General features: G+C 46.1%; 2 protein-coding genes across 9 annotated transcripts in view; one reads left to right on the plus strand and one right to left on the minus strand.

Moving 5' to 3' along the window:
* The window catches only part of PIWIL1 (piwi like RNA-mediated gene silencing 1), an 80,102-nt gene extending 59,628 nt beyond the window's left edge, over window positions 1-20,474 (plus strand). The window contains exons 21-22 of the transcript XR_013400589.1: window positions 12,960-13,184; window positions 18,635-20,474. The gene's annotated coding sequence lies outside the window, so the exon portion shown is untranslated. The remainder of the gene's footprint in view (window positions 1-12,959; window positions 13,185-18,634) is intronic.
* The window catches only part of RIMBP2 (RIMS binding protein 2), a 328,067-nt gene that overhangs the window by 3,246 nt on the left and 297,476 nt on the right, over window positions 1-27,345 (minus strand). For 4 of the 8 annotated variants that reach the window (XM_015109708.3, XM_015109709.3, XM_028830164.2 and 1 more), the window contains exons 16-21: window positions 22,572-22,680; window positions 14,467-14,648; window positions 12,945-13,113; window positions 8,346-8,449; window positions 6,789-6,860; window positions 287-421 (exon numbers count right to left, since the gene is read on the minus strand). In XM_015109708.3, the coding sequence (XP_014965194.1) occupies window positions 287-421; window positions 6,789-6,860; window positions 8,346-8,449; window positions 12,945-13,113; window positions 14,467-14,648; window positions 22,572-22,680 (771 nt within the window). Of the gene's footprint in view, window positions 1-120; window positions 422-6,788; window positions 6,861-8,345; window positions 8,450-12,944; window positions 13,114-14,466; window positions 14,649-22,571; window positions 22,681-24,251; window positions 24,966-27,345 lie in introns of those variants that run through there. The other 4 variants (XM_015109703.3, XM_077955841.1, XM_015109704.3 and 1 more) reach the window with 2 other exon arrangements.

Here is a 27,345-nt window from a genome sequence, read left to right on the forward strand (position 1 = left end):
TCTTTTCATTCTGGATCAAACTGAGATGTGTTTCTATAATGTAGGATGGGACATTTGTTTGTGAGTAAAGGCAGATTGATTGATTAGAATTGAAAGGGTCATTTTTTTTTTTGTAAAATGAGAATTAAGAATTTTTTAGGCACAACTCCAACGGAAGGGCAGAGGAAAAAAAAATCAGGGTATATGCTTTTCGGCCCAAGATATAAAAATACCAGTGCAGAGATTGTATTAGACCACATATGGCAGAACGGGACAGAGATTTAAAAGGCTAAATAGGTTTGCTTACCCTTTTTGCCTTTGAGCGCATTGGTGTATCTTGAGAGTAGTGGGATGGAGCATCAGAAAGATAGACTTCTACATCGTCAGGCACTTCTTCCAAGAAGTTTGAGGGCACAAGGCCTTTCTGCCCATTCAGCTCCCCCTAAAACACCAGGGATGAAGCAGAAGAACAATTTATTTTTCTAGAAACTCACATCTTGCTTTAGCTAAAGGAATACAGCTCAGAGTACAGGTAGATGGTGAGTTTATTCTGGTTCCAAAGTGGCAGGACTCGAAAGGACTCTAAATTAGGGTTTCCAGATTTTCCTCAGCAACATGCAGAGTCCTAAGCCCCTTTCCTGGGGTCTCGATTTTGCCTGTTCAGTGGGGAGCTGAGGAATCTGCCTTTTGGCCAAGGAGCCCCTGGAATTCTTAGGATCAGGCTTCTGAAGGAAACACTCCTTGGTAGATGTCATTTAGTGGTTCTCGGGCCTGGCTGATCTGAGGCACTAGGGAGCTGCTAAAAATACCATCACTCAGCACACCAGCCCTGACCGATGACGGACAGCTTCGGAGAGTGGGGACCCGGTGGTCCTAACGTGCCAGCAAGCTTGAGAGCTACTCATCTACTCAGCCTTGAGACTGTCCTCCCTCTTACTCATGGACATGTTCTTACTGTAAACATTCAAACAATATGGGGAAAATGAAAGTGTCTGTTGATACCACCACAGACATTACTGCTTCAGGTTGGTATATGTCCTTCCAGATCTTTCTACTCATTTACATATCTATGCCTTGTCTAAAGTCGAGATCCATGTAAGTCCAACCGCCTCCTGGTCATCTGCACCAAGTGGCTCACGAGCCCACCACGTCACTTCTTCCCCAAACTCTCATCTGCCCCCAAAGTGCCTAAACCAAGTTCAAAATTGGCTGGCTCTGAGCAACAGGGGATCCTGTTCCTCTGTTTATAAGGTCTAGGAAATGACATAAAGAGCCTACTACATCAAAACACCTGTGCAGTGAAGGCCACAGCAGAGTGATGAGCACCTGTGGAATGGGAGGAAATGTCTGCAAGTCATCTATCTGCTAACAGGTTAATATCCAGAACACATAAACAACTTCAGAAACCCAACTAAAGATGTTTCTCCAAAAATGAGATTCAGGTGGCCAACAGGCACATGAAAAGATGCCCATCACCATGAATCTCCAGGGAAATGCAATTCAAAACCATATAGTACCACCTCACGCTACTATCAGTAAAAAAAAAAAAAAAAAAAAATGGGAAAAACAGGTACTGGTGAAGATACGAGGAAACGAATACTCGTGCACTTTTGGTGGGAAGGTGAGATGGTGCAGCTGCTCTAGGAAACAGGATGGCAGTTTTGCAAGATGGAAAGAGTACTGGAGACGGATGGTGGTGATCATTTGTACAATGTAAATGTACTTAATACTACTGAACTATATACTTAAAATGATTTTACATCTTTTTTTTTAACTGAGATAGAGTCTTGCTCTGTCACCCAGGCTGAAGTGCAGTGGCGTGATCTCAGCTCACTGCAACCTCCACCTCCAAGGTTCAAGCAATCCTCCCCCCTCAGACTCCCAAGTAGCTGGAATTACAGGCACGTGCCACCATGCCCGGCTAATTTTTGTATTTTTAGTAGATACAGGGTTTCGCCATGTTGGCCAAGCTGGTCTCAAACTCCTGACCTCAGGTGATCCACCCGCCTCAGCCTTCCAGAGTGCTGGGATTACAGGCTGAGCCACTATACCTGGCCAATTTTAGATAAATTTTATGTAGATTTCATCACAAAAAAATAATTGGAAGAGGCAGCCCCACATACTTCCTGCATCTTCCTGTTCAGCAGCCTGCCAGGTGCACACTCACTGCCCTGCCCTGCCCCACTCTTCTGCTTGGACCTTGAAGATCCTATTTTATTTACCTGTGACTACCCTGGGCCTTCTCTCTCCGGCTCCGTTACTAGTTATTTTTCTCTGTTGACATTACAGACTATTTCGAGGCCACCTATCCTTTTTACTGTGCATGTGCCCCTGGCGATTTCTTCCTATCAAGGGTTTTAAATAACATCTAAACACAAAGACACTCAAAAGTTATAACCAGTCAAGTCCCCCCCTCATTAGGTCCAACAGCCAGATTTCTCCTCCAGCCTTAGAAAAGAGGCGAAGGTTGAGCCTCTTTTTTGGTTGAGCACCAGATGGAGTAGTTGGCTTGTATTTGGGGACTGTGTTCTGTGAACACACACAGCTTCATGCACCCATCTCCACTGGTGTCATGCTCACACCACAAGAGGCATGTGTACACCAACCCGCAGAGGCTCCTGCAGAGCCAGGTCTCCAGGCCAGCCCCTGCTCTGGCTGAGTAGAACGTGGGTGGAACTGCCTGCGCTGGTTATTGCTCTTGTTGTTTTGGGCTGAACACACATAGCCCTAGTAAAATCCACGTCAGAACGCACATGTGCCACATCACTCCCCCATGTCTGATGCCTCTACCACTGCACGCTACTGCATCCGAGGTGACGACTGGAGCTGCTCGCGGTGTGAACACTGCTTTGGCCTAAGTTCTGTTCCATTTGGAGAGGCTCGGATGTCCTGTTCATACCCCTCAAGCTCAAGAGTTTCTAAGCCAGGTTTTCCATTCAACACTGTTCTTATCCTTGCAGTCTCAAGGGCGCCCATCGCCTAGGTCAGAAACTGAGGCTCCCCCGGACGACATTCTCTGTCCCTCTGACTGACAGTCTGAGCTCTGGCTAAGATCATCTTGAGTCTGCCTCTTGTCTGCCTTCTCCTGGTACTGACGTAGTTCAGGCCATGTTTCCTGCCTGGACGGCTCCATATAGCATATTACCTGGCTTCCTGGACCCACTCCCATCCCCCTTTAAAAGCGTACCAACAAAACCCTTTAAAGAATAACTCTCTCTAAAAAAAATTTCACCTTGACCTTTCCCTCCTCAGTCCCTCCATAATCTGATTTCCGCTTCTCTCCTATGCCTCATTTCCCACCACTCCTCTATTTGAGGCCAAACAGTAACTACCTGGAGGCCTAATGTCCAGACAGAATGGGAATAGGCTGAAAGGCAGAAAACACCAAAATGACTTCCCTCCCAGTTTTCTCTGTGCCCCAGTGAGAAGTTCACTCATGTTTGCACACCTCTCTGGATTATCTTCCGTACCTTAGTACACCACGTGATGGACGCTTTTGACACAGGAAGGTAAATGATTTAAGGTGTCAGATACCGAGATGCTGGGCTGTAGCAAGAACAGCACGAGCTTGAAAATATGATGGGGTGTTAGAAGTCTTCAGTGTCTTCAGTGACTTAATGGGGGCTGATGTAAATTAGGAAATAGCAAAAGGAGGAAACGTCCAGGTAGCACAGCAGGGGTCCCTCCAGGGTCCCTGCTTACGCTTGTTTTATTGACACAGGATATAGCAGAACAGAGAAAGAGGAGGGTGATATTACAATATTAGGACCGGTGGAGTATTTGAGTTTGCTCTCTTGAGATGTTTAAGGTTACAGATATCAGAAAACGAAGTTCCAAGAAATTTAAGATTTTTGGTATCAAATTAGGTGTCCCCTGTCATTGTTTATCAAATAAGAAATATTTAAATGAACTGGGCAGTCCGCTCAGTGAACACAACCAGCAAAATCATACTAAAACTATTTGGAGGAGTGGTCAATAAACAGAAGCATACATTTAATATTAATTTAGATCTACTTCCCACTATAATATAAAAATTTAGGCAAGACTATTCAAGAAACTAAGAAGATAAAACATAAATCAGGAATAGAAACATGCAGACAAGTTAGAAAAATCTTTTTAAATTCCAAGAAAGCACCATGCCCATTGTTTCTGCATGTGAAAATCTAAATGAAAAGTACATTCCTCTAAAGATACGTAGATTGTTAAAAATTGACTCAATAAGATAACCATTTAAGCAAATGAAAACTGCAGTCTAAAAAGATACTGAACCTAAAGGATCTTTGGGCAGATTCTAATAACCTTCAAATTACAGTAATTCCTATGTCACTCAATCTGCTCCAAAGCATAGAAAAAGATTGAAATCTTCTTAGTTTATTTGGTAATTCTAGCATAATCCTGATACCAAAAGCCACAACAAAGGTATCCAAAGAATACAGATTATTGTTATCTCTGGAATATAACTTCTGAATAAAATATTAGTAAATCAACTTCCAGTGCCTTAAAAATAGTATTATATATGATGGCCAGTAATTTACCGATGAAAAATAAGCATAGCAAACTAAAACTTTCTTAGCATTATAAGGGATACTTTGTTAGCATTATAAAGACCATCTATCTTTATTGATAGTCTAACCTACATACAACAGTGTAAAATATTAGTGGTATTCCTACTAAAATACATATCAAGTCACAGATTTCCTCATCTGTTATTCAGAGTTATTCTAAGTGATTAGTAAGACAATTAAAAATTATGACAATTATAAATATTGATGAAGAAGAGGCAAAATAATGACAATCTGGGGGAACCCAAGGGAATCGGTGGATAACAGAAATAATTGCATTCAGAAAAATGATTTGTGGAGGACATGTACACACACACACACCTTTCCAACATGTTTTCTAAATAACCAGTAGAATATATATTAGGGCGAAAAATCATTCACAATCGCAATAAGATCTATATAATTCCTTTTTTGTTTGTTTTTGAGACGGAGTCTCGTTCTGTCACCCAGGCTGGAGTGCAGTGGCGCGATCTCGGCTCACTGCAACCTCCACCTCCTGGGTTCAAGTGAATCTCCTGCCTCAGCCTCCAAAGTAGCTGGGGTTATAGGCACATGCCACCACGCCCGGCTAATTCTTTTGTATTTTTAGTAGAAACAGGGTGTCACCACATTGGCCAGGCTGGTATCGAACTCCTGACCTCAGGTGATCAGCCTGCGTCGGCCTCTGTGTGAGTCGCCGTGCCCAGCCATTGGATCTGTAGAGTTGCTAAGAGTAAACTTAAGATCTGTAAAGGATGTGTAAGAATAAATCCATGAATCTTGTCTGACAGATGAAAGGAAAAACTTTTTAGAAGGAGGTACGTGCTATGTCAGAATTGAAAGACAATACTATGTCTGTTTCTTCCAAAAGCGAAATGTACCTCTAAACAAAAAATTATAGATTGTGGGGGTGGGACTCTTTACAAAATGACCCCTCCCAAATGTAAAAATGCATGATAAAAATACAATAATTAAGGCAGCATGGAGTAGTGTTAAAGTCCATAAATACTCTAATATTAAATTCCTATTTATACTTTAAGTTTAAAATGTATTACATTGTTTAGTATTAAATAATTTTTTTAAAGTAGGGAAAGTGCAGATTATTTAGTAAACGTGTTGAGACATTAGTTCTCATAGTTAGGAAAAGACGGTAGATACTTGAGATTTACATGTGGAAAAGGAAACTATAAAAGCGAAACAAAATGAGGTGATTATTTCTATCACATTGAAGGACCTTTCAGGCATGACCCCCAAGGCAGAAACATCTGACCACATACAAACGTAAAATTCATCGTTAATAAACAACAAAAATGGAGAACCAAACACACACAAAGTTAAAAAGCAGAGGTTGAGCTGGAACTATTGGAAACACATGTGACAAAGTATGAATATCCTCACCAAGGGCTGAACTCTTAAAAATCAGAAACCAGGCAGAGGAGAGAGCCTGGGAATTCCACACATGCCTGTGGCTGCAGCATCTGTTTGACTCAAAGAGAAACCTACCGTCCAGAATGTCGTCACTTCTTGCCGATTCTGATAAAGGCAGCGGGGGAGCAGGTGGAAACACATGTGCAAGATGGGGACCCCCACTGGGCTCTGCGCAGGGTCCTAAGTGGCCCTGTGGGCTTCTGGTCAGGGAGGGGCAGCTACTTGCAAAGCTGCCCCAGCTGCAGAAACTCTGAGATAACCCCACCCCATTCCCTCCCTTCTTTGCCCCAGGGAATATTCTAGACATGCTCCAGGGGAACAGAAAAGGAAGGAGGGTGGCTCTGAGGTCCTTGCCGGGAATCACCGGCAGCAAGATGGGGTGGGGTGTTCCGTGCTGCTAACAGCAATAGGCTCTAGATAAAAGGAAAGGGTGAAGTCCTAAAATCTGGGGTGTTTTAGTTATGTATTTCTTTGCTTATTTGTATTTCTTTCTTTTCCTAAAATTTATTTCTGACCTATACAGTAAGTAATCTGGAAACTTAAATAGTTTTGTTTTAAAAACAAACATTTAAAAACTTAAAATGTATTTGTTTTGTTTATAATGTAGATCCATTAAAAAGACTCGTATTTGCAAGGAAGAAACAATGAAGTTCACAGTCCCAACTTTCTAGATTATCTATAACTCAGCAAAGAGACAAGCCAATTAAGCCACGCTGTCAGCAGCCGTATGAAGTTCATGCCCAGTTTTAAGAGAAGGAACAGACTAGCAAAACAAACACACAAAATAAATGAAAAAGAATACAGTCATAAACGGTACCTCTTGATATTTCCAAAACTTACATAATAAAATCCATCTTCATCAATTTCACCAAAAACGGTAATAATATCTCCTGTGCAAAATGTAAGTTCAGCCTGTGGAGATGAAACGTAAAATTAATAGTATTTTTCTATACAAAAGTAGTTGTTTTTTAAAAATAAGTTCTCTATGCTTTCCCTTACTATTTGAGAATTTCTGGTATTCACCGACTCGTTCAAATAAAGGTAGAAGCTAATGAATGGCTCTGCCCACAGTCTTCTCGAAAGTAAGGACAAACCAAGATAATGCCCCCCTAAAAGAAAATGCTGCAGTGCTTTGATTTTGGCCAAAATTCAAGATTATTACCATGTTCTACGGGTAATACATTTTTAAAGCTAGTGAAATAGTTAACTGTAAAAACCTGGAATATTAGGGGAATGTTCTCTGTAGTATAAGGACCATTAAATAAATATCCTTTCACTGAGTATTTTAAAACCTACTCAATTATTAATGAAACATCTATTTATTTGTTGAGACAGAATCTCACTGTGTTGCCCAGGCTGGAGAGCAGTGGCACCACCTCGGCTCACTGCACCCTCCGCCTCTTGGGTTCAAGCAATTCTCCTGCCTCAGGTTCCTGAGCAGCTGGGACTACGGGTGTGTGCCACCAAGCCTGGTTAATTTTTATATTTTTTAGAGAGATGGGGTTTTGCTATGTTGCCCAGGCTGGTCTTGAACTCTTGAGCTCAAGCAATCTGCCCACCTCCCAAAGTGCTGGGATTACAGGCGTGAGCCACCGCACCCGGCCTGAACATCACTTTATTCAGCGTCTACTGTAGGCCAGGCTGCAACCCTGAGTCAGGTGGTGTCAAACGCGCCTCACGGCCGTCAGGAGTCCAACTGACCCAGCGCATTTCAGTTCACAGTCACCAAGCAGAACACGGAAACAGAAATCTAGATGATACTAACCACCAAACACGTTTTCTTTCTAAATGTAAAAATGAGGGAATATAGTTGGCGAACCAATGGCTTGTCAGAGAGCGCGAAGTACTGTGTAACATGGGTTCACATACATCTTGTCATCTCAGCTTGTGGCTGCAGAGACTGGAGACGCCATCTCATTTCTGAAGGCAGCGGTTTCAGCCTTCAAGACACCAGGCATCCCAAGCGGTGCCGGGCGATGCAACCTCACCTATCCCTGCTTTCCTCTCTACTGTTCTGTTCTATGTGAGGGGCCTACTGCTTTGCTTTTGTTTGCTGACCACATGTGATGGGCTTTTCTTTCTCTCCCAAAGATGGCCCTCAGGTGGCAGCACCATTAGATGTGGATGACAGATTGCTGTCTCTGTCATGGCACAGGAAAATCTGGGCCACAGGGACAGGGCTCGTCAGGGCTGGCCGTGTCCCTGAGAATCCCATGATTTCTCTCCTGCGTGGCCATGTCTGTATCAGCCATCCCTCGGGTTGGCAGCCCTTCCTATGGATGGTTTGGAGAGAAGGAATGAGAAGGTGAACACACGTGGCCTCAGTGTGGTGTACCACAAGGGAAGGGATGGGGTGTGGTTTTGTGTCCGTCACGAAGCGCAGTGTTTGGCTGGTACCTCAACATCCACGTTGGGCGAGCTTTCCCTGGGGTCATAGTCATACAGGGCCACCATTCTCCTGGTTGATACTGAATGATGCCTGCCACTTCTTCTGCTTCTCTCTGTTCAAATCACAAGGGGGGAAGAAAGCCATCATGACGTTATTTCAAACTTAGCGGCGTTCCCCCTCCTTCCGTGTCACACAAGGCCAATGCAGCTGTGACCTGGCACCGCTAACAGGGCCACATCTCCTGGGCACTCACACCAGCAAACGTCTCTACTTTGGGTCAGTCGTCCAGGACTCCATATTCTCATATTTTTGCGGTAGTATGGTTTCTCCCCCTTAGAGTAACATAAACATTTTCCTTCCTCTAGTCTGTCCATTAAGCCAGTGAGACTCACATGAAGCACAGGGCTCTCAAACAGCAAATGTAGACGGCTTTGGCCAGCACAGGGAGGCCGTAGCTCGTGAGGCCCTGCACAGTGCACGGTTGTGACCATTGCTCTGGGAAAGCCCCATAGACACAGTTTTAAAAGTGCGTGTTTGTGTAACTATGGTGGCATGACAAAATCAAGTCATGCTCCCCAAGCGGAGGCAAAACTAAGGCACCGTCCTCAGGAGAAGCATGAATATAAACAGGGATGCCTTCTCCACCCAGCCCTGTGGCTTCCCCCATGCTGCTTCCCCGGCATCCTTCCACTGAGGTTTAGCAGTGGCCATGGAGAAGAGCCCAGCTCTGCACAGTCGACTTAGAGGTGCATTCCCATGGCCTGGCTCTGTCTCTGCCACAGATGGGGGCCTGGGCGTCATCCCAGCACACTCAGAAGCATAAGGGGCTGCAGAGGAATTGCCCTAGGCTCTGCCCAGCGTGAGCGCTCCACACAGATAACAGGTGAACACTCTCAGGACGTAAGGAGGCCTCAGTGGAGAGCCGCAGGACCTGGCCCAACCAGGAAACCCCTGTCAGACTGAAGGTGTGGGGCTGGGAAGGACCTTCTTCCTGGCAAAAGTTGGCATTTATGTGTTTCTTCTAAACACAGCTACTTTCTGCTTACATTTGATTTGGGGAATTCCAAACATACAGATGAACACCATCAAAGGCAACTGTCTTAACGGCAGCTAAAGTCAGCAATGTGGCTTTTCAGTGGTTTTCAGCAGGTATAGGGGCCACTTGTGTAGACCTGCAAAATTCTAGCAATTACTTCCCCTTGGGTTCTGGTTACAAGCCACTGCTGCAGTTTACAGGACGCACACAAGCCTCTGTGCACGTGTCCTCTGTCGGATCTGCACATGTGTGTCTTCTTGCATTATGACCTCACCCAGAGGTTAGTGTTTCGCAGCATGCTTCATGTTACAGGGAATGTTACAAGTATGACTTTGGAAAGGTGGCATAACAACATACATGTACTTCTCGCTGAGGTAGAACTTACATACACTAAGGCTCTTTCTAGCGTGCGGTACCTTACTTTGTGATAAGCACACACAGTCCTGAAACCCCACAACAATCAAGATATACACCGGCCATGGTCCTCTGTAGTCACTTCAGCCCAGTAACCACAGATCTGTCTCCTGTCCCAGACTTTGGCCCTTTCCAGAATGTCACTGAAAGGGACTCATGCAGAATGTAGCTTTTGAGACAGGCTTCTGTCATTTGGATGATGCCTCTGAGATTCACCCTTGTCACTGGCTGTATCAGCAGTGGCTCTGTTCCATGACTGAGTAGGCTCCATTGTGTGGGGCGCCTTCACTCCATTACTCAGTCACCAGCTAAAGGCACCTGAGTTGTTTCCACATTTTGATGACTGTTGGTCATCAAAACATCAAACATATTCGTGTACAGTTTTTGTGTGTGTGAACGTAAGTTTCCCTTTCTTTTGGGTAAGTGTATAAGAGTGAAGTTGTTGGATTGTATTGTAAGTGCATATATAACTTTACAAGAAACCAGCAAACTATTTTGCAGAGCGGTGATGCCATTATCCACTTTCACCAGCAGTGCAGAGGCTCACCTGGCACACTTTGTGCCCACCCCTGCGACGGCCAGTCGTTTTAATCTTAGCCATTCTAAGTGTGTGTGCATTGGTTTCTCAGGGTGGTTTTAATTCGTATTTCACTGGTGATGTTAAGCATCTTTTCATGTGCTTATTTGCCACCCACATATCATCTTTGGTAAAAGGTCACTTAAATATTTTATACATATTTTTATTGGATTGTTTCCTTACTGATGAGTTTTGAAAAGTCTCTGTGTATTCTGAACGCAAGTCCTTTTTCCAGTGGACTACTTGTAAGTATTTTCTGCCAGCTTGTGGCTGTCTTTTTATTCTGCACTTTTCCAGTGCAGAGTATTTAATTTTGGTGAAGCCTAACACTGACTTTTTCCTTTTATGGATCGTGTTTTCATGTCCTATCAAAGAAATCGTTGCCTGATTATTATAAAGTTTTCTCCTGCGTTTTCTTCTGGAAGTATTAGAGTCTTAATTTTTATACTTAAAAGCATGATCCATTTTTATTGAAGTTTCTAATATGGTGAGAGTATGGGTTAAGATTCATTTTTGGCATATGGATGTGCAGTAATGCCAGCGCCAGTTATTGAAAAGAGCACCCTTTCTCCATTGAATTGCCTTTTTACCTTTGTCCAAAATCAGTGGACTCCATATGTATTGGTCTGTTTCTGGACTTCATTCTGCCCCATTAATCTACATTTCTATCCTTTCTCCAACACCACGTTACCTCAATTAGCTTACCTCTACAGTAGTAAGCTTCCATTAGCTTACGTGAACTTCCAACCTTCTTGTTCTTGTTGAAAACAGTTTTGGCTATTCCAGTTCCTTTGCCTCTCCATATACATTTTAGAATTAGCTTGTTGAGTCTATATAAATCCCGGCACAGATTTTGAATGGTCTTGCACTGCATCTGTAGGCTACCTTGTGGACAGCTGACATAACAATGTTAAGTCCATGAATATGGTCTCTCTGTCCATTTATTTAGGTATCTGATTTCTTTCCTCAGTGTCTTCTGGTTTTCGTCATACAAATACTGCACATGTTTTGTTAGATTTCATGCTAAGTAGTTCATGTTTTGTTGTGTCATTGTAATTGGCACTACTTTTAAAAATTCTAATTTCTAAATTTTCACTTCTCACATATGGAAATACAACTGATTTTTGTATATTGACCTTGTATCCGTGGAGGTTGCTACACTCCATTTGTTAGTTCTAGGAACTTTTTTATTCTTTGAGATTGCTTGAGATTTTCTAAGTAGATTTCCATGTCATCTGTGAATAGAAAAAGTTGTATTCCTTCCCTTCCAGTCTGTACACCAGGTGTGACTTTCCTTCACCATGTCGCCCTGGTTATGACCCCCAGTATGATGTGCAAAAGGAGTGGTGAGGGCCAAAGTCCTTGTCTGTGCCCAGTCTTAGGAGGATCGCATTCAGCATTTCACCATTAAGGATGATAGTTTCTGGCGATGGCGGGGGTGGGGCGGGGTGGGGGACACGTAGATATATCAGGCTAGGTTCCCTTGGCCATCCACATTAAAAAAAATAGAATAAAAAACATTTAATCTAATTGATAATATAAATCAAGTTACCATTCCTTAAAAGAAATTCTTGTATACTTTCTGGGTCTGTGGTGTACAGGGCCTGTATTCTCTTCGAAACAGCCTTAGTCCACTTCGGGAAAGAAGATCTTAACAAAAGTGGATAGGGGGATAAAGGGCTCAAAGATCTTCAATCTCATGGATTTAATGTGGGCGATATATTCACACTAAACCTTGACTATTAGATGTGGATTCTATCTTGAGATGATGCGCTTATTAATGCCAAAAAAGGTTGAAATGTTTTGATTTTGTGATTATCCTTAAAACTATGTATAGTGTTTGAAGCACTGAATTTTGTCTTTGAAGTCTGATTTAGAAGTTAATCAAGTTTTGAAGTATTAAACCTTAAATATGAATGCTATAAAACTGATATCTCTCTACTGCGTTTTAGAAAAAATAGAGGCTTTTTTTGAGACAATAGAGGCTTTTTAAATGAATACATTGTCATTGTACATGGAAAAAAATTTAAAACTCATAAATGTAATGTTGCTTAAAAATCACTGAAAATAGTTTTGCTGCATTCTCACGGGTGCTTGCAGACTGGCTTAAGATAAATGAAGGAGTTTCATGTCTACCCAAACTAAAGAGAAAAAAGCTTTTGTGCCTCTTGGATAAGCAAAGGTCACCTAAAGAATGAAAGGCACAGCGCTCCCCTGACCACCCACTGAAATTTATTGTAGACAGGCTGATGTTCACACCGTATTACCAGAAGGCAGCTAATCATGTGTTTTCTGGGTGTGATAAAGTTTTTGCAAGCAAGACTGTACTTCATCGCCCATTAGATCATCTATGTCTTCACATTTATGTACGTGTGTCCCTAAAGCACGCAGGAGACTACTGGCAGTCCTGGTTTGGAGAGTGGCTTTTGCCCAAGAAAAATCACTGGTCAACATTTACATGACTTTGGCGTATTTAAATGATGCAACTTGGGGTCCCCTCATCACCACTTGCCTCTCTGAGCAGCAGGCGTTTTGTGCGATAAAACGCACAGGAAAGGTCGAAGAGGGGTTTACGCTTACCTATTTTCTCCACAGGTGTATTCAGAGGGAGAAAGCCCTGTCTGAGAAGCTGATCCATCATCTCCTCGTCATCTGCTTGTATTTCAGAGACCATGTTACAAGGAATAAGGCCAAGCCGGGCACAGGTTTCTCCACGGTAGAATCCATCAGCGTCTTTATCACCATAAACCTAGAGTCGTGGGGAAAAATAAATCAAGCATTGTAATTGATTGGTTCAGAAATACAGTAGTCCCACTGACGGTGAGTCTAGTCGAAAATATATTTTAAATATGGTTTTAAAATACCATAAATCACCTGCGTAGGTCACCCACGTGTGTGCCATAGATGTGTACATGTAACCCTCGCTCTATGATGGACTCGAGCCAGTTTTTCATCTAGCGTTTGGACAACCTGCCATTCTTCTCATTAGGCAGGCGGTTTGCTTGGATGAATGCATGTATTTAAATTCACGCACATTAAAAGGGTGCGTGATGAGACCCCACTCGACCAAGAAGGACCAGGTAGGCTGCACAAAGCGGTGTTGCTGTCTGCCTGAAATGGGTTCCTACGTAGCAAGATAGTGCCACCCAGCAGGCATTCCGACCGTTCTCAGATGCCAACCGTCAGGACCCTTGATGAAACTGCAAACAGGGTTCAAGGCCCTCTGTCTTGCCCCTCTCCTACTGAACAGCACGCTGTCTCTCATTTTCCCTCCTTAAAACTCACAAGGCACCTCTTCTCTCAGAAGGCTGGATCTCACGGCCTGTAACCCCAGCACTGTGGGAGGCCAAGGCGGGCAGATCCCTTGAGGTCAGGAGTTCGGGACCAGCCTGGCCATCATGGTGAATCCCTGTCTCTACTAAAAATACAAAAATAAATTAGCTGGGTGTGATGGCGTGCATCTGTGGTCCCAGCTACTCGGGAGGCTAAGGCAGGAGAATCACTTGAACCCGGGAAGCAGAGGTTGCAGTGAGCCGAGATGGTGCCACTGTACTCCAGCCTGGGTGACAGAGCAAGACTCTGTCTCAAAAAAAAAAAAAAAAAAAAAAAGACGGCTAGCTATCAAAGGGATAGGAAACAGCCTCCATCAGGCGTATTAAAGAACTAAGGCGTGGAACTCCAGCCTCTAGCTACTGATGCTCCCTTCTTCCCTCCCTTTTACTCCCTCCTTCCTTTCTTCCCTGCCTGCCTGTTGACTGAGAAGTGTTTTAAAATTTGGAGCCTGTATATTTTTCTCAACAACATAGGCCCTAATAGAATCCAGAGTTCACAGGACACATTTGGGTGTTTGTGTGCACACAAACCGGGCAGACGCTGGAGAAGGCACTCTGCAGAGGGCAGGTCCCTGGCCGTCACAGCACCATGCCACCTCCTCCTGTGCCCGGCTCCCCGTGCCTCGCCCACAGCCTGCAGGAGAAGGCGGCTGATGTGTCCCACCCATGATCTGCAGGGGCAGTTGTATCTCTGAGTTACCAGTCTCCGCCCCCGCGACCCAGACCCGCCTCAGGGGCTGTTGAAGCTGCCCCAGGCAGCCGTCCCGCACCTTGATGATCTGGCCTTCTTTAAAGGGGAGCTCCTCCTCTGCAGCATCTGGGTTTGGGGACATGGTGAGCGGGTCGTAGTCAAAGAGAGCCACAAAGATCCGGGCCGGGAGCTCTTCGGCACCAGGGTCAGTTTCCGACTCTTCATAGAAGTCTGGAGAAAGGCGGTCTCGCCCGTAATCGTCTGAGAGCAAGTGGGGGTGAAGAACAGAGCGGCAGTGAGCCTAACTGAGGAATGCGCACAGGAAATGCAGCTTTGGAAAGCAGTGAGGATGGCAGCAGTTCCTTGACTTTCGTCTTTTTTGTGTCTTAACATGTCGGCAGAAATAGATGAGGAGGTCTAGCTCAGATGAACTGGAGAAGCACATAACTACACCCACACTCTGTACCTGCCACACTGCGTGTGAAGGCACTGAGACGGGCCTGGGCTTCGGAGGCCTCCCCAGAGAGCACAGGCTGGGGCAGGAGCTGCCGCAGTGCCAGGGGCAGGATGGCCCGTGCTGGGGAGGCTTCCCAGGACCCACACGCTCTGCAAAATGGAAAGCTAAGCACCACCCACGTTTAAAATACATTTGTATGTTAATCAAAGTCCGTGGAGGTGACCAGCTGTTCACTTAGGTAAATACGTAACTGGCAACAAACACATCTTTATTACAATGAATTAATAATTTCCTGGTGAACTGGGTTTCAGCTCCATATACCACCCAGCTTCTAAAAGTGGTTCTTTTGGACTAGAGGAAATGGACACATTCCTAGACACACCCAACCTCCCAGGATTGAATCAGGAAGAAATTGAAACCCTGAATAGACCAATAGTAATGAAATGAATTCACTGCTGAATTCTACCAACATACAAAGAAGAGCTGGTACCAATTCTACTGAAACTATTCCAAAAAATTGAGGAGGAAGGACTCCGCCCTAACTCATTCTATGAAGCCAACATCACCCTGATACCCAAATCTGACAGACACAACAAGAGAAAACCACAGACTAATATCCCTGATGAACACAGATGCAAAAATCCTCAACAAAATACCAGCAAACTGAATCCAGCAGCACATCAAAAAGACAATTCACCATGACCAAGTAGGCTTTATCCCTCAAATGCAAGATTGGTTCAACATATGCAAATCAATAAATATGATTCACCGCATAAACAGGACTAAAACAAAAACCATATGATTATCCCAATAGTGCAGAAAAAGCTTGCAATAAAATTCAACATCCCTTCATGAGTAAAAAAACCCTCAACAATCTAGGCATTGAAAGATGTACCTCAAAATAGTAGGAGGCATCTATGACAAACCCACAGCCAATATCATATTGAACAGGCAAAGGCTGGCAGCATTCACCTTAAGAACTGGAGCAAGGCAAGGATGCCTGCTCTTGCCCTTCCTGTTCAACACTGAAGGATGCCTGCTCTCACCCTTCCTGTTCAACACTGGAGTGCTAGCCAGAGCAGTCAGGCAAGAGAAAGAAAGAAAAGGCATCCAAATAGGAAATAAGAAGTCAACTTACCTCTCTTCACTGATGATACGATTCTAAACCTAGAAAACCCTGAAGATTCTGCTAAAAGGCTCCTAAACCAATAGACAATTTCAATAAAATTTCAGGGTACAAAATCAATGTATAAAAATCAGTAGCATTTCTATACACCAATAAATTGTTCAAACTGAGAGCCAAATCAAGAATGCAATCACCTTGACAATAGCCACACACACACACACACACACACACACACACAATATACAGATTACATCTAACTAAGACACACAGAATATATCTAACCAAGGAGGTGAAAGATCTCTACAAGGAGAACTACAGAACACTGCTGAGAGAAGTCATAGATGACGTGAACGCTGAAATACTCCATGCTCATGGGTTAGAAGAATAAATATCATTAAAGTAGCCATATTGCCCAATGCAACCTACAGACTCAGTGCGATTTTTTAAATTATTATTATACTTTAAGTTCTAGGGTACATGTGCACAATGTGCAGGTTTGTTATGTATGTATACGATTCAATGCTATTTCTATCAAAATTCCATCATCATTTTACATAGAATTAGGAAAAACTACTCTAAAATTCATATGGAACCAAAAAAGAGCCCAAATAGCTGAAGTAAACTTAAGCAAAAAGAACAAATGGAGGTATCACGTTACCTGACTTCAAACTATACTATAAGGCTACAGTCACTATAATAGTGTGGCACTGGTACAAAAACAGACACACAGACTAATGGAACAGACTAGAGAACCAGAACTAAAACCACATGCCTACAAACATCTGATCTTTGACAAAGTTGAGAAAAATAAGCAATGGGGAAAGAACTCCCCATTCAATAAATGCTGCTGGGATAACTGGCTAGTCACATGCAGAAGATTGAAACTGGACTCCTACCTTTTACCATATACAAACATTAACTCAAGATGGATCACAGATTTAAACGTAAGACCTCAAACTATACAAATACTGCAAGGAAACCTAGGAAATGCCATTCTGGACATCAGCCTTGACAAAGAATGTATGGCAAAGACCACAAAAACAATTGCAACACAAACAAAAATTAACATGCATGGCCTAATTACAGAACTTCTGCATAGCAAGAGAAACTATCAAGAGAGTAAATGACACCCTACAGAATGGGAGAAAATATTTGCAAATTGTGCATCTGATAAAGGTCTAATGTCCAGAATCTGCAAGGAACTTAACAGATCAATAAGCAAAAAATGACTCCATCAGAAAGAGCTGAGGACATGAATAGACGTCTCAAAAGACGACATGCACGCAGATGATAAACCTATGAAAAAATGCTCCACATCACTAATCATCAGAGAAATCCAGAACAAAATCACGATGGAAGACCATCTCACACCATTCAGAATGACAATTAAAAAGTCAAAACATAGACGTTGGGATGGCTGCAAAGAAAAGAAACACTTACAAACGTATATGCCATTGGAGGGAATGGAAATTAGTTCAGCCACCGTGGAAAGCAGTTTGGAGATTTCTTGGAGAACTTAAAACGGAACTACCATTTGACCCAGCAGTGCCATTACTGGGTATATACCCAAAGGAAAAGAAGTCGTTTCACCAAAAAGACACAGGCACTCAATATGGTGATCGCAGCACTGTTCATAGTAGCAGGGACATGGAATCAACCTAGATGCCCATCAACAGTGGACTGAATAAAGATGTGGTACATATACCACATGGAATAATACGCAGCCAGAGAAATGAACAAAATCATGTCGCCTGCAGCCACTGGAGGCCATCATCCTAAGCAAATTAACACAAGAACAGAGCACCAAATACCTCATGTTCTCACTTACAAGTGGGAGCTAAACATTGGGTCCACATAGACACGAAGATGGGAACAACAGAAACTGGGGACCACTAGACGGTGGAGGAGGGAGGGGGCAAGGGCTGAGAAATTCCTGACAGGGTGCTATACTATCTGAATGATGGCATCATTTGTACCCCACAGCTCAGCACTCTTCACTATACCCATGTAACAGACCTGCACATGTACCCCGGTGAATCCAAAATAAAAGTTGAAAGTTGATTCTAAAAAGTCAAAACAATTATTTTGGAAATCCTAATACATATGCATATATATACATATGTATCACTGAACATCATTAGATATATGTGTGCATATATGTATGGAGAGAGAAGGCGGGGGAGAGGGAACCGACAGATAATATTGGTCTGATCCTGGGAGGTGGTCTCAGAACACCGTCATGGAAGCGAGTGAGAATGACGCCAGCTGGCAGCAGAAAGCGCAGGACTGGGAGAGGCAGCCTAGCGGGAGCTTCGGTCCCAGCACGAGGAACACAGGTGGTGGGACGAGAGGACACGGGTATGTGGAAAAGGCAGGACAGGTGGTAGAGAAAGAACCAAACGGATCAGCCTCTTTCACCAGAAAAAAACAAAACATGTAGTCTAAAAACAAAAAGCGTTTTGGCTGCAGGAAACGTTGAATTTTAAAACGTAATAAATTGTTTACATTATTGAGATGTAGAGTCTTTTTTGAATGCCTAATCTAAAATGTAATTTCTGCCAGGGAACAAAACTTTTCCACAGCAGGCTTCATTAATTTCTCCATGCTATTTTGATTTTGTCGATAGTCAGTGAAAAAACCTGATGACGTTTTTTCTGGTTTCAGGTGGTATCCGAGTTCAACAGAATGTGAAGCGTTCCGTGGCCTCTACAGCGGGCACAACTGTGCAGCCCTTTCTCGCACCCAGGGATGATGGTGGAGAACAGCTGTGGCTGCGCGAGAAGGATGTGCTTTCCATTCTGCTGGAGGAACTTAATGACCATGTCAGTGTGATCTAGTGAATGCAGTTCCAGGTACGGAAAAATGCCGGTGGAGGAGAACCTCTGGCTACAGCATTTTCCAAGCAAGTTCTCAGCACTTTCCAGCTGAGTTTATGTGGCAAGTTTGTGGCCTCAAAATGTGCAGAGGGGTGAGGGGCTATGGTCAGAGCCTAGAGAGAGTTGGGGGTGGTCGACATCCCCCTTGAAAATCTTTCCAGTCCCTCCTAGAGCCTAGGGAAGAGTGCATTTTCTCAGTAAGTGGCTTATGGTCAAGGACCATGATCTGCAAAAACACATCGTTTTGTCTTCAAGTCCAAACTCACATGCACCATGCAACTGGCCACACCACGGGAGGCATCTAGGCAGACACCCCAACACAGAGCTGCCTGAGGCCAGTCCCCCGACGAAGGCTCCTTTCAGAGAACTGCCCAGTGTCACGTTGTGTGGGGGGAAGACAGGTGTGGGGTAGAGGTGGGCGGAGCACTTGGAGTTGAACGTATGTGAATAAAGTCATGTGTTTGTGGTGACTCCACCATCCGCTCCTCCAGAGAGGATGCACTGGATGTGTTATGAGCACCGGACCTCGACAGGGAGAGAGCAGCAGCCTCCCTGGAATGTGTCTGTGGAAACTTGGCTTCACTGCAGGCTGGACTGGGCCATTGGGGGTCCCTTGTCCTTGGTGGTGGCAGGCGAGACTGAAAGCAGCACTTACCTGCAGCTGTCCGTCTGACCCTGGGGGGAGTGGGCACTGCCTCCTGTCCTGCTGAGGAAGCGTGCTGGCCCAAGGGGTCTGCTAGGAGAAAGGGTGTGCATATCATGTGGGAGATCAGGGCTCATGCCTGGCCGCCTGGGTGGCCTCCCAAAGCCACCGGTGCCATGAGAATAAGCACCGTTTTCTACAGGAGAGAGGTTTCCCTCACTACCTGGCCCAGATCGACCGCCCTCCCTGCTACTGTCCATTGTAATTTCTGTGGAGATAAAGGGAATCATCTATTAAACGGAGTTGACAGCTTTTGATTTTTTTTTTTTTTTTTTTTTTTTTTTTGCTTGCAGGGAAACCTTAAGAAAAGGGCTCTCCTTTTTAAGGGGCAAAGCTTTGTCAATAGAGTTAATTTATTTTTCCTCCCTGAACACGAAGAAAATGTGCTGTACTTTCCTCACTTTGTAGGCTCAGTAGCCAAAATAACAAATAACAAAAAAAATGGGAGACTACAGAGGAGATATTCAGAGTTGATTCCTAAGAATAGAATCCTCTTAAACATAGTGCTTTGGTTTTAGAAGGGTGAATCTGCAGGCCTTCTGTCTGACAGGTCAACAACTAGATAAATGCAAAGACCAAAAATTATAAAGGATAAAACCAAACCTAATTAAATATATATATGAAGACATCTATCAGCGTCGAGACCTCTTTATGCTAATTGTATGGTTTAGAATTTATTAGATAGGAAGCTACATAATTTTGTTTAATCATGAAAGACATTTTTTAAATTTTGGAAATCCAGAGAACCTATTATATTATTTTTTGTTGTAGGTCCACTGCTTATTAAAAATAGGAAGTATATGGTTTACAGACTTAATTTCCTCTGAAAAAGTAATGCTTTTGAAATGTAGCAGATTTCTAAAATATTGTTCTCTAATATTTTCACAAGAAAAATACAATTAAGTAAATGAGAACTAGAGGAGCATCCTGTCTGTTCAGCTGTCAGTGTGTTCATTTCCCAAGGCTCTTTGCCAGGGCCGCCTCCTCAGGTGGGTGATAAGCACCCACCACTTCTGTTTCCTTTTGAAACCATCATAGGTGCTGAGATGTGTGTTTGTGTATAAAGTGTCTGGTTTTCGTTATTTTTACGTGGTTTCCTGGCTGGCTACGTGATAAGAAATCAGCACAATTAAAGCAAACCTTTCATAGGTTTGTCAGTTAACTCTTTTCCGAGTTATGTTCAGAGGATTTTTCCTTGTTAAGGTGTTGACATAGATTTGCTCTTTCGCCCAATTTAACAAGTGTCCTCCTGAAATTAAGACACATATGCAGCCTTTGGAACTCCACAGCTGCAGAAAAATCCAGCCAAATTGTCGCCTGCGACTCTGACAGCGAGGGTCACCCTGGCAAGACTGCAGGCCCAGGATTGGTTTTCTTGGACTTCCTGGCTCAAGTGCTGATTTGTCACAGCCCAATTTTCAGTTCTCAGTCCTAGGAGATTGGAAGAGAAGACCCAGCATGCCTCTTCCAAAGGACGTCCTTTCTGAATGGCCACAGCATTAACTTGTCAGTGGCTACCCCATCACCAGGTCATTTCACTCATTAAAGTTACCATCACGTGAAGACTTGAAAACTCACCCTCACCAGAGAGAGAGAAAGAGAGCCTTGAACAGGAGGAGTGGCCTTTTCCCCACCTCGTTTCTCAAGACAGGACATCTCAGACAGGCCATTTAACACGAAAGCCAGGAGAACCTATTTATTAAGCTCCGTAGTTCCTCCGGAGGGACACAAAGTGAATGAAGATTTGAGAGACACGCAGTAGGTTTAGAACACCCGAAAGGAATCTGGGCTCCACTAACCCTGCTAGTTGATCTGTAGTACGACCATCAAGGTTCTCTGATCCTGACTGCATCTTTTATTATTCAGTTAACTGAAAATACTGTTGCCTGCGGATCTTTAACACTGCATGGAATTTTTACTGGTTAAAGATAAAAACAATCTAAAAACTGTAAAGATGGAAAAGGAAATTTTTTTTTCTTACTGTTTGAATTGTACAAGGAAGAAAAAGTCTGGCAGGACACAATTTAAAAAATCTGTTTGCTTCATGAAGCCTGTCTTCATTTTGAGTTGACAGAAAAGAAGACCAGTTGCCTAAACTTCAGCTATTTCAGTGAGATTCCAGGTGGCTTTTCAGGGGCCTAGACAATCCAGAAGTTATCCTCCCTGAGCCCTGTCATGCCAAACCAAGACGGTTTCTCCTCATCTACTTCTGTAGTATCAGGAGTTCTCCTTGCATGTGTGTGTGTGTGTGTGTGTGTGTGTGTGTGTGTGTGTGTGTGTGTGTGTGTGTGTGTGTTTTCATAGAAGCCTGGTTCCTCTGTGCTGATGACCAGCTTCCATTATCTTATGCATAATACTTTTTGGAATTCTCCTTGCCATGATTGATTCCAATAATAGAAGTATCCCCCTCTGCGGATTGATGAGGATGGCTAAAACGATAGCTTTCAGCATGGCTGGCTGAATTCCAGAATGTCAGGAAGAGAATGGAAACAGAATGCCCGATGATGACTCATGAGCAGGGGAGGTGCCCAGATGGATGTGGGGAGCACGCACTTCAGGGGCACACACAGCTGCACGGTGTCCCCCAGGACTTAGCTCTGCTGCCAGTGTGTCTTCTGCAGACAGACAGCGTTCCCTCTGGCGGGGCTCACGGACCCCCGAGGCACGCTGACATCCAGCTTCTGCACCTGCCACGGGCTCTGACCGAGTGTCCCAGGGAGCCCGTGCCAGGACGAGGGAGGGAACACAAGTGGTCCCTTCAGTGCTTACCCTGTGAAACTCTCCAGGAACAAATCAGCGGGGAGAACATGGATGTAGAAGGCCAATTTGATATTTCAAGAATACTTACAAATAGCTTTCATTTATCTTGTGCTGTTCCTGCCTTCTTTTTTGCCATAAATAACAGAGGGTTCTGTGCTTAGCTGAAAATGCTACTCCTAAAATTGTGTTCATGCTGAGATGGAGTAAAGCAGCCACATGCTCCGCAGCTGGAAGACAGAACAGCAGCGATGGAGCCACTAACCGATGGATGGGACTGTCACGGGCCGGGACCTCTGAGGACCAGCGCTGCCGCGGGGAAACCTCCGACCCATGTGATCCACCCGTCCTGCAGAGGCTGGGTTCCCTAAAATCTGAAGACAAAACAACAGCAAAGTCATAAGTCTCGCCAGCACTGGGAGCTGAAGAATTCAGTTAGCCAAATCAAGTGGGTTGAGAAGCAGAATCTCTAAAGGCAACTAAACTTAGCTTTTAACTGAAAGGTTAGCTGAATGGCCTGGGAGAGAACAAAGCCGTGCACCAGCACCCACTCTCTACTCGGAGCCGCTGCTGGGCGCATGGTGGGGTGAGGGCAAAAAATTCCTCGTAGGGGGTCTCTTGGTTGCTGCTGCTGGTGCTGAAGACAAATGTTTTGGACCAAAGAGACAATGGCTTGAATACATCTCGCCCCACCTTGGCTCCTTGGAGCACTTGAGCCCCTCCTAGTCTCCACATGCCCCCTCCCAGCTGTCACAAAAGTGGGGAAGACACTGCAGTTCCACCTGTCCTGCTTGGATAAAAGTTGTGTGTGAGGTTTCTCACACACAAAGACGGAAGTTTCTACATTTTATCAGCTTCAAAACTCAACATTCTACTCCTAATCTGAAGATGCTGGTAACATTCCAGGACTCAGACCGGTCGCCTTTCTGGCTAAGTTCACCTCTAAATTCACCTTTAGATCAGGGTTAGGATTGACTAAAGACAATCACAGCAACACCTTCTTCTTGCTAGTAAGTAAATGGAGTGAGGAAGTTCTCAGGAACACAGGCGTGAACGGCAGGCAGGGAGTCTGGGGATGAGGTATGCCTGCTGCAGAGCCTGCGGTGGGGGCGGGGGGCCGCGGGCTGCGGTGGGCAGCTGAGTCGCCGAGGTACGGATCTCGCACCTCTCCCGGGTGGGCCCATCGCAAGCACACGGCCTCAGACCCAAGGCCTGGCGCCATGTGGATGGCTCACCTGTGTTTTCAATGAAAAGGTCAGCATGACAGGAGCAAATGTTCTGAAAAGAGGACACAATATAGAGATGAATGAAGCCTTCAATGAATCCCTACGCTCAACACCAACAACAAGCCCAGACGGCTGGGCCGGCGGGGAGAAGGCTGATCATGGAAAGTGCGTTCTGGAAACCGTGGGCACAGAAAACAAATGAGAAGAAAACAAAAACTTTGGAAACAATACGCAAAAAAAAAAAAAAATAGATTTCTTCAATCATTGTTCTTTTTTTTTTGGTTATGGATGAAGGTCAAAAAGCAATGAAAAAAACTCCAAAATAACAAGGAAAAAAAACCCCTCGACAATCCTAGTCGTCATAAATAAATCCCTAAGGATCGCTGTGCACACAAACATGTTGCCAGACTTTCAGAGAATCGCACTTCAGCTAACCCTTAATTAAAATTTAGATTCAGTTGTCCTTTAATTCAAGCAGCCATACTCATTACTGATTCTGGGGGGTGGAAATCATCACTCTAAGCAAAGTAAAGAAATCTTCAGCATGGTCAAAAGGTTGGGAAGCAAATGGGACTTGAGAAAGCAAAAATGCAGGGAAAATGAAGACAGCCGGCAAGAGCGTCCCCAGGGATGGACACCAGGACAAACAGAAAACCAATGAAAGAATGGAACAGATTGGTTTGGCAAGTGGCTGTGGAAAGGAAGTTTAGGTCACACACCAGGGGGCCTTGTGCAACTCTGGGAGGTGGCTTTGCGTGGGGGGCAACTGCCCTACTGTCGGGCATGGTTACGCTTTTCTTCCAGACACCCCGAAAATCTTGGTGCTCGGCGGGCTCGCCCCAGCCGTGCTTCCTGGGGAGCGGCCTCTCCGGGCTGGGCTGGGGGTCGTCGTTCCTGAGGATGCCACCGGGGCCCACCTGCTCCCCAAAGTCCTCCTCGACGCTGCTCTGCCGGGTCAGCGTCCGCCGCCGGGCCAGCAGCGGCCTCAGGCCCCTCCTGCAGGGACAGTGGCCAGGGCCTGGGCTGCACGTGGCCACGGTGTTTCCAAAGCCAAACCGTGACTCCTCCTCTTCACTCCCACAGTCCAGGCCGCTGTCCGGGCTCCGGGTGGCCGAGCGGCTGAACCGACAGCCCCTGTCTTCCAGAAGGAAATCCTCCGCGTGGGGGACGGCCCCCGAGCCCCTGTGCTTCGCCGGGAACCAGGAGCCCCGAGGGGCCTCATCGCCCCTGCAGGGCCGGCCGGGCCTGGGCTCTCTGGCCAGCCCCGTCCTGGCCCTGGGGGACGGCCCTGCACCCTGTTTGTGCAGCAGCCCGCAGCACTCTCCATCCTCTTCCGCTACTTCGGGGATACTGAAAAGTCTCTTCCTGTGGGGCTGGTGGGGAAACTCGGGCTCCCAGAAAGTGCCTTCAGAGGTCCTATGCTCAGTGCAGTCCTTACGGGGGTGGCGTGCCAAGAACAGGCGCGGGAAAGACAGTGTGTGGTCAGCATGAAGTGGGGGCCGGGGGAGGAAAGAAAATACAGACAGAATTAGTCCTGGAGGCAGTGAGGGGTGGGAAGCATGCGTCTACTCGGGCCGGGGGCATGCCGTGGAGGGCTCTGGAATGAAAACCGAATGGGTGACGGGGCTGGTGCGGGGTGCAGGCCGAGGCAGAGCACAGGCAGAGCCAGTGGGCCGGGCAGGAGCCAGCACCATGCATCCAGCCAAGGAGAGGGTAGGTCAGATTCCGGCAGCACATCAGGCCCCACAGTGCCCGCGGGACCACTGCTGTGGAGGGTGGGTGTGGCCACGGTGCCAGGGGAGACTGCCCGGTGCTGCGTCCTCAGAAACCCTGAGGGCAGCTGCCACTGGAGGCTGACTGTGACTGGAGACAGTTCACCAGACGGGGAGCCTGACCTGCCCCTGTCCATCCACTGGGCCCGCTTCCCTTCCAGCGCTCAGCACCCTCTGCAGGCCTTTCTAGTTAGGCCGATGTGTCACCCTTCTCCCTGCTAAGATACAAGCTGCGTGAAACTACGCCATCCCCAGCCCCACCAACAGGGCCTGCACACCGTCGTGCAGAGTCTGTGTCAGCAGAGGACTGGAGTCCGCCTGTCTCCTCTGCATCCTGCATTCTGGGATCCCTGAGAGCCGTACCTGAGCCATCATGGTCTCTAGCGGGTGGCACGGGGCTGGCCGCACCGGGAGCTGCTTAACCAGTGTCCATGGCTCTTATACTGTCCGTTTGCATGTCACCACTCTCTGCCAGGAACAGCCCTCACTCACCCTCTACCCGAAGAGCATGAAGGACTCCTGACTGGTCTCTCCTTCGAGGGGGCTTGGCTGACCGCCCAGGTAAAGCGTGCCCCTGGGTCCCGGCCATCAGCCCTGGGGATGCTCAGTAGAGATGAGCCACATGGGCACAGAACAGGGCGACTTGTCTGTCCCCCCTCTGGCTGTGGGCCCCTTGATCTCGGGGACCACGTGGGATTTGCCTAACATGGGGTCTGCCATGGGCCTGGGACTTGGCCACAAGCCAGGGGAGGAGGCATCGGGGCACACTCTGCAGCTGACAGCGCTCTCCCTTCACTTTCTGCAGATTCGGGGGCACATGAGCTAATATTGGAGCGAATAAGGACATCAAAAACGAACCATCTTTAGAGTAAAGGCATGGCAACCCCGGGCACTTTCCAAGGCAGGCGGGATGAGTGAACCAGGCCAGTGGGGGCCGAACACCTGCTGTGCCCACCAGGGACCCAGCTCTGGCACAGCTTCTCACTGCCACGTGGGAACGTGCATGCTGAGTGGCCAGATCTCTGTACCACATCTTGTAATTTCTAAAGAGAATCCAGAAATCCAGACCTGCCTACACAATTTTTTTTTTTTTTTTTTTTGAGACGGAGTCTCGCTCTATTGCCCAGGCTGGAGTGCAATGGTGCAATCTCGGCTCACTGCAACCTCTGCCTCCCGGGTTCAAGTGATTCTTCTGCCTCAGCCTCTTGAGTAGCTGGGATTACAGGTCCGCACCACCACGCCCAGCTAATTTTTGTATTTTTAGTAGAGACGGGGTTTCACCGTGTTGACCAGGATGTTCTCGATCTCTTGACCCCATGATCTGCCCACCTCGGCCTCCCAAAGTGCTGGGATTACAGGCGTGAGCCACCACGCCCAGCCTCCTACATGATTTCTAAAAACTGACAACACCCTGTGAATGGGAGAGGGAGGCTGCCCCATCCTGGCCAAGCCCCTGCCCCGGTGATCCCCGTTGCTAAGAGGTGGAGGGGGTGGGGCTCAGCCCAGGAACTTTATGATGAACTTGCTTGACCCTGGGCCACCTTCTGAGGAGAGAAGGTGACATTATTTCTCTGCTAAGCAATTCCCATGAAGCCCCATCCCAGGCTCTTCCTCCATCAAAAGGAGAGGCATCAGGGGCATGGGAAGACCAGCTGCCCGCCTCACCCGGCCCGACTCATGGGCACTTTTTCAGAGCTCCTGGCCCTGGGGTACACAGAGGGGTCCTGGGGTCAGACTGGACCACTCCGCAAAGGCCAGTGTGAGCCTGCTCCATGGTGTCACCTGGGAGCGGGGACGGAGGAGCTGCCGGGGATAGCACGTGCTGCACCATGCAGGGTTTGCATAGGGATCTGGCATGTTCTTTGGTGACAGGACATCCCCAAGGCCCTGCCAGGGGCCTTTGCCAGGAGAACATAAGTCAGTCTTGTCTATGCAAGTAGGCACCGAGTCGGCAGGCCAGATTTGGATGAGCCTTCTGTCCACCATTCAAAATGCACGCCCTGTGTTCCTGGAGAAAGCAGTGCTGGGAGGCTTCGTCCCG

This window comes from Macaca mulatta, chromosome 11 (assembly GCF_049350105.2).
Source record: "Macaca mulatta isolate MMU2019108-1 chromosome 11, T2T-MMU8v2.0, whole genome shotgun sequence".
NCBI lineage: Eukaryota > Metazoa > Chordata > Mammalia > Primates > Cercopithecidae > Macaca > Macaca mulatta.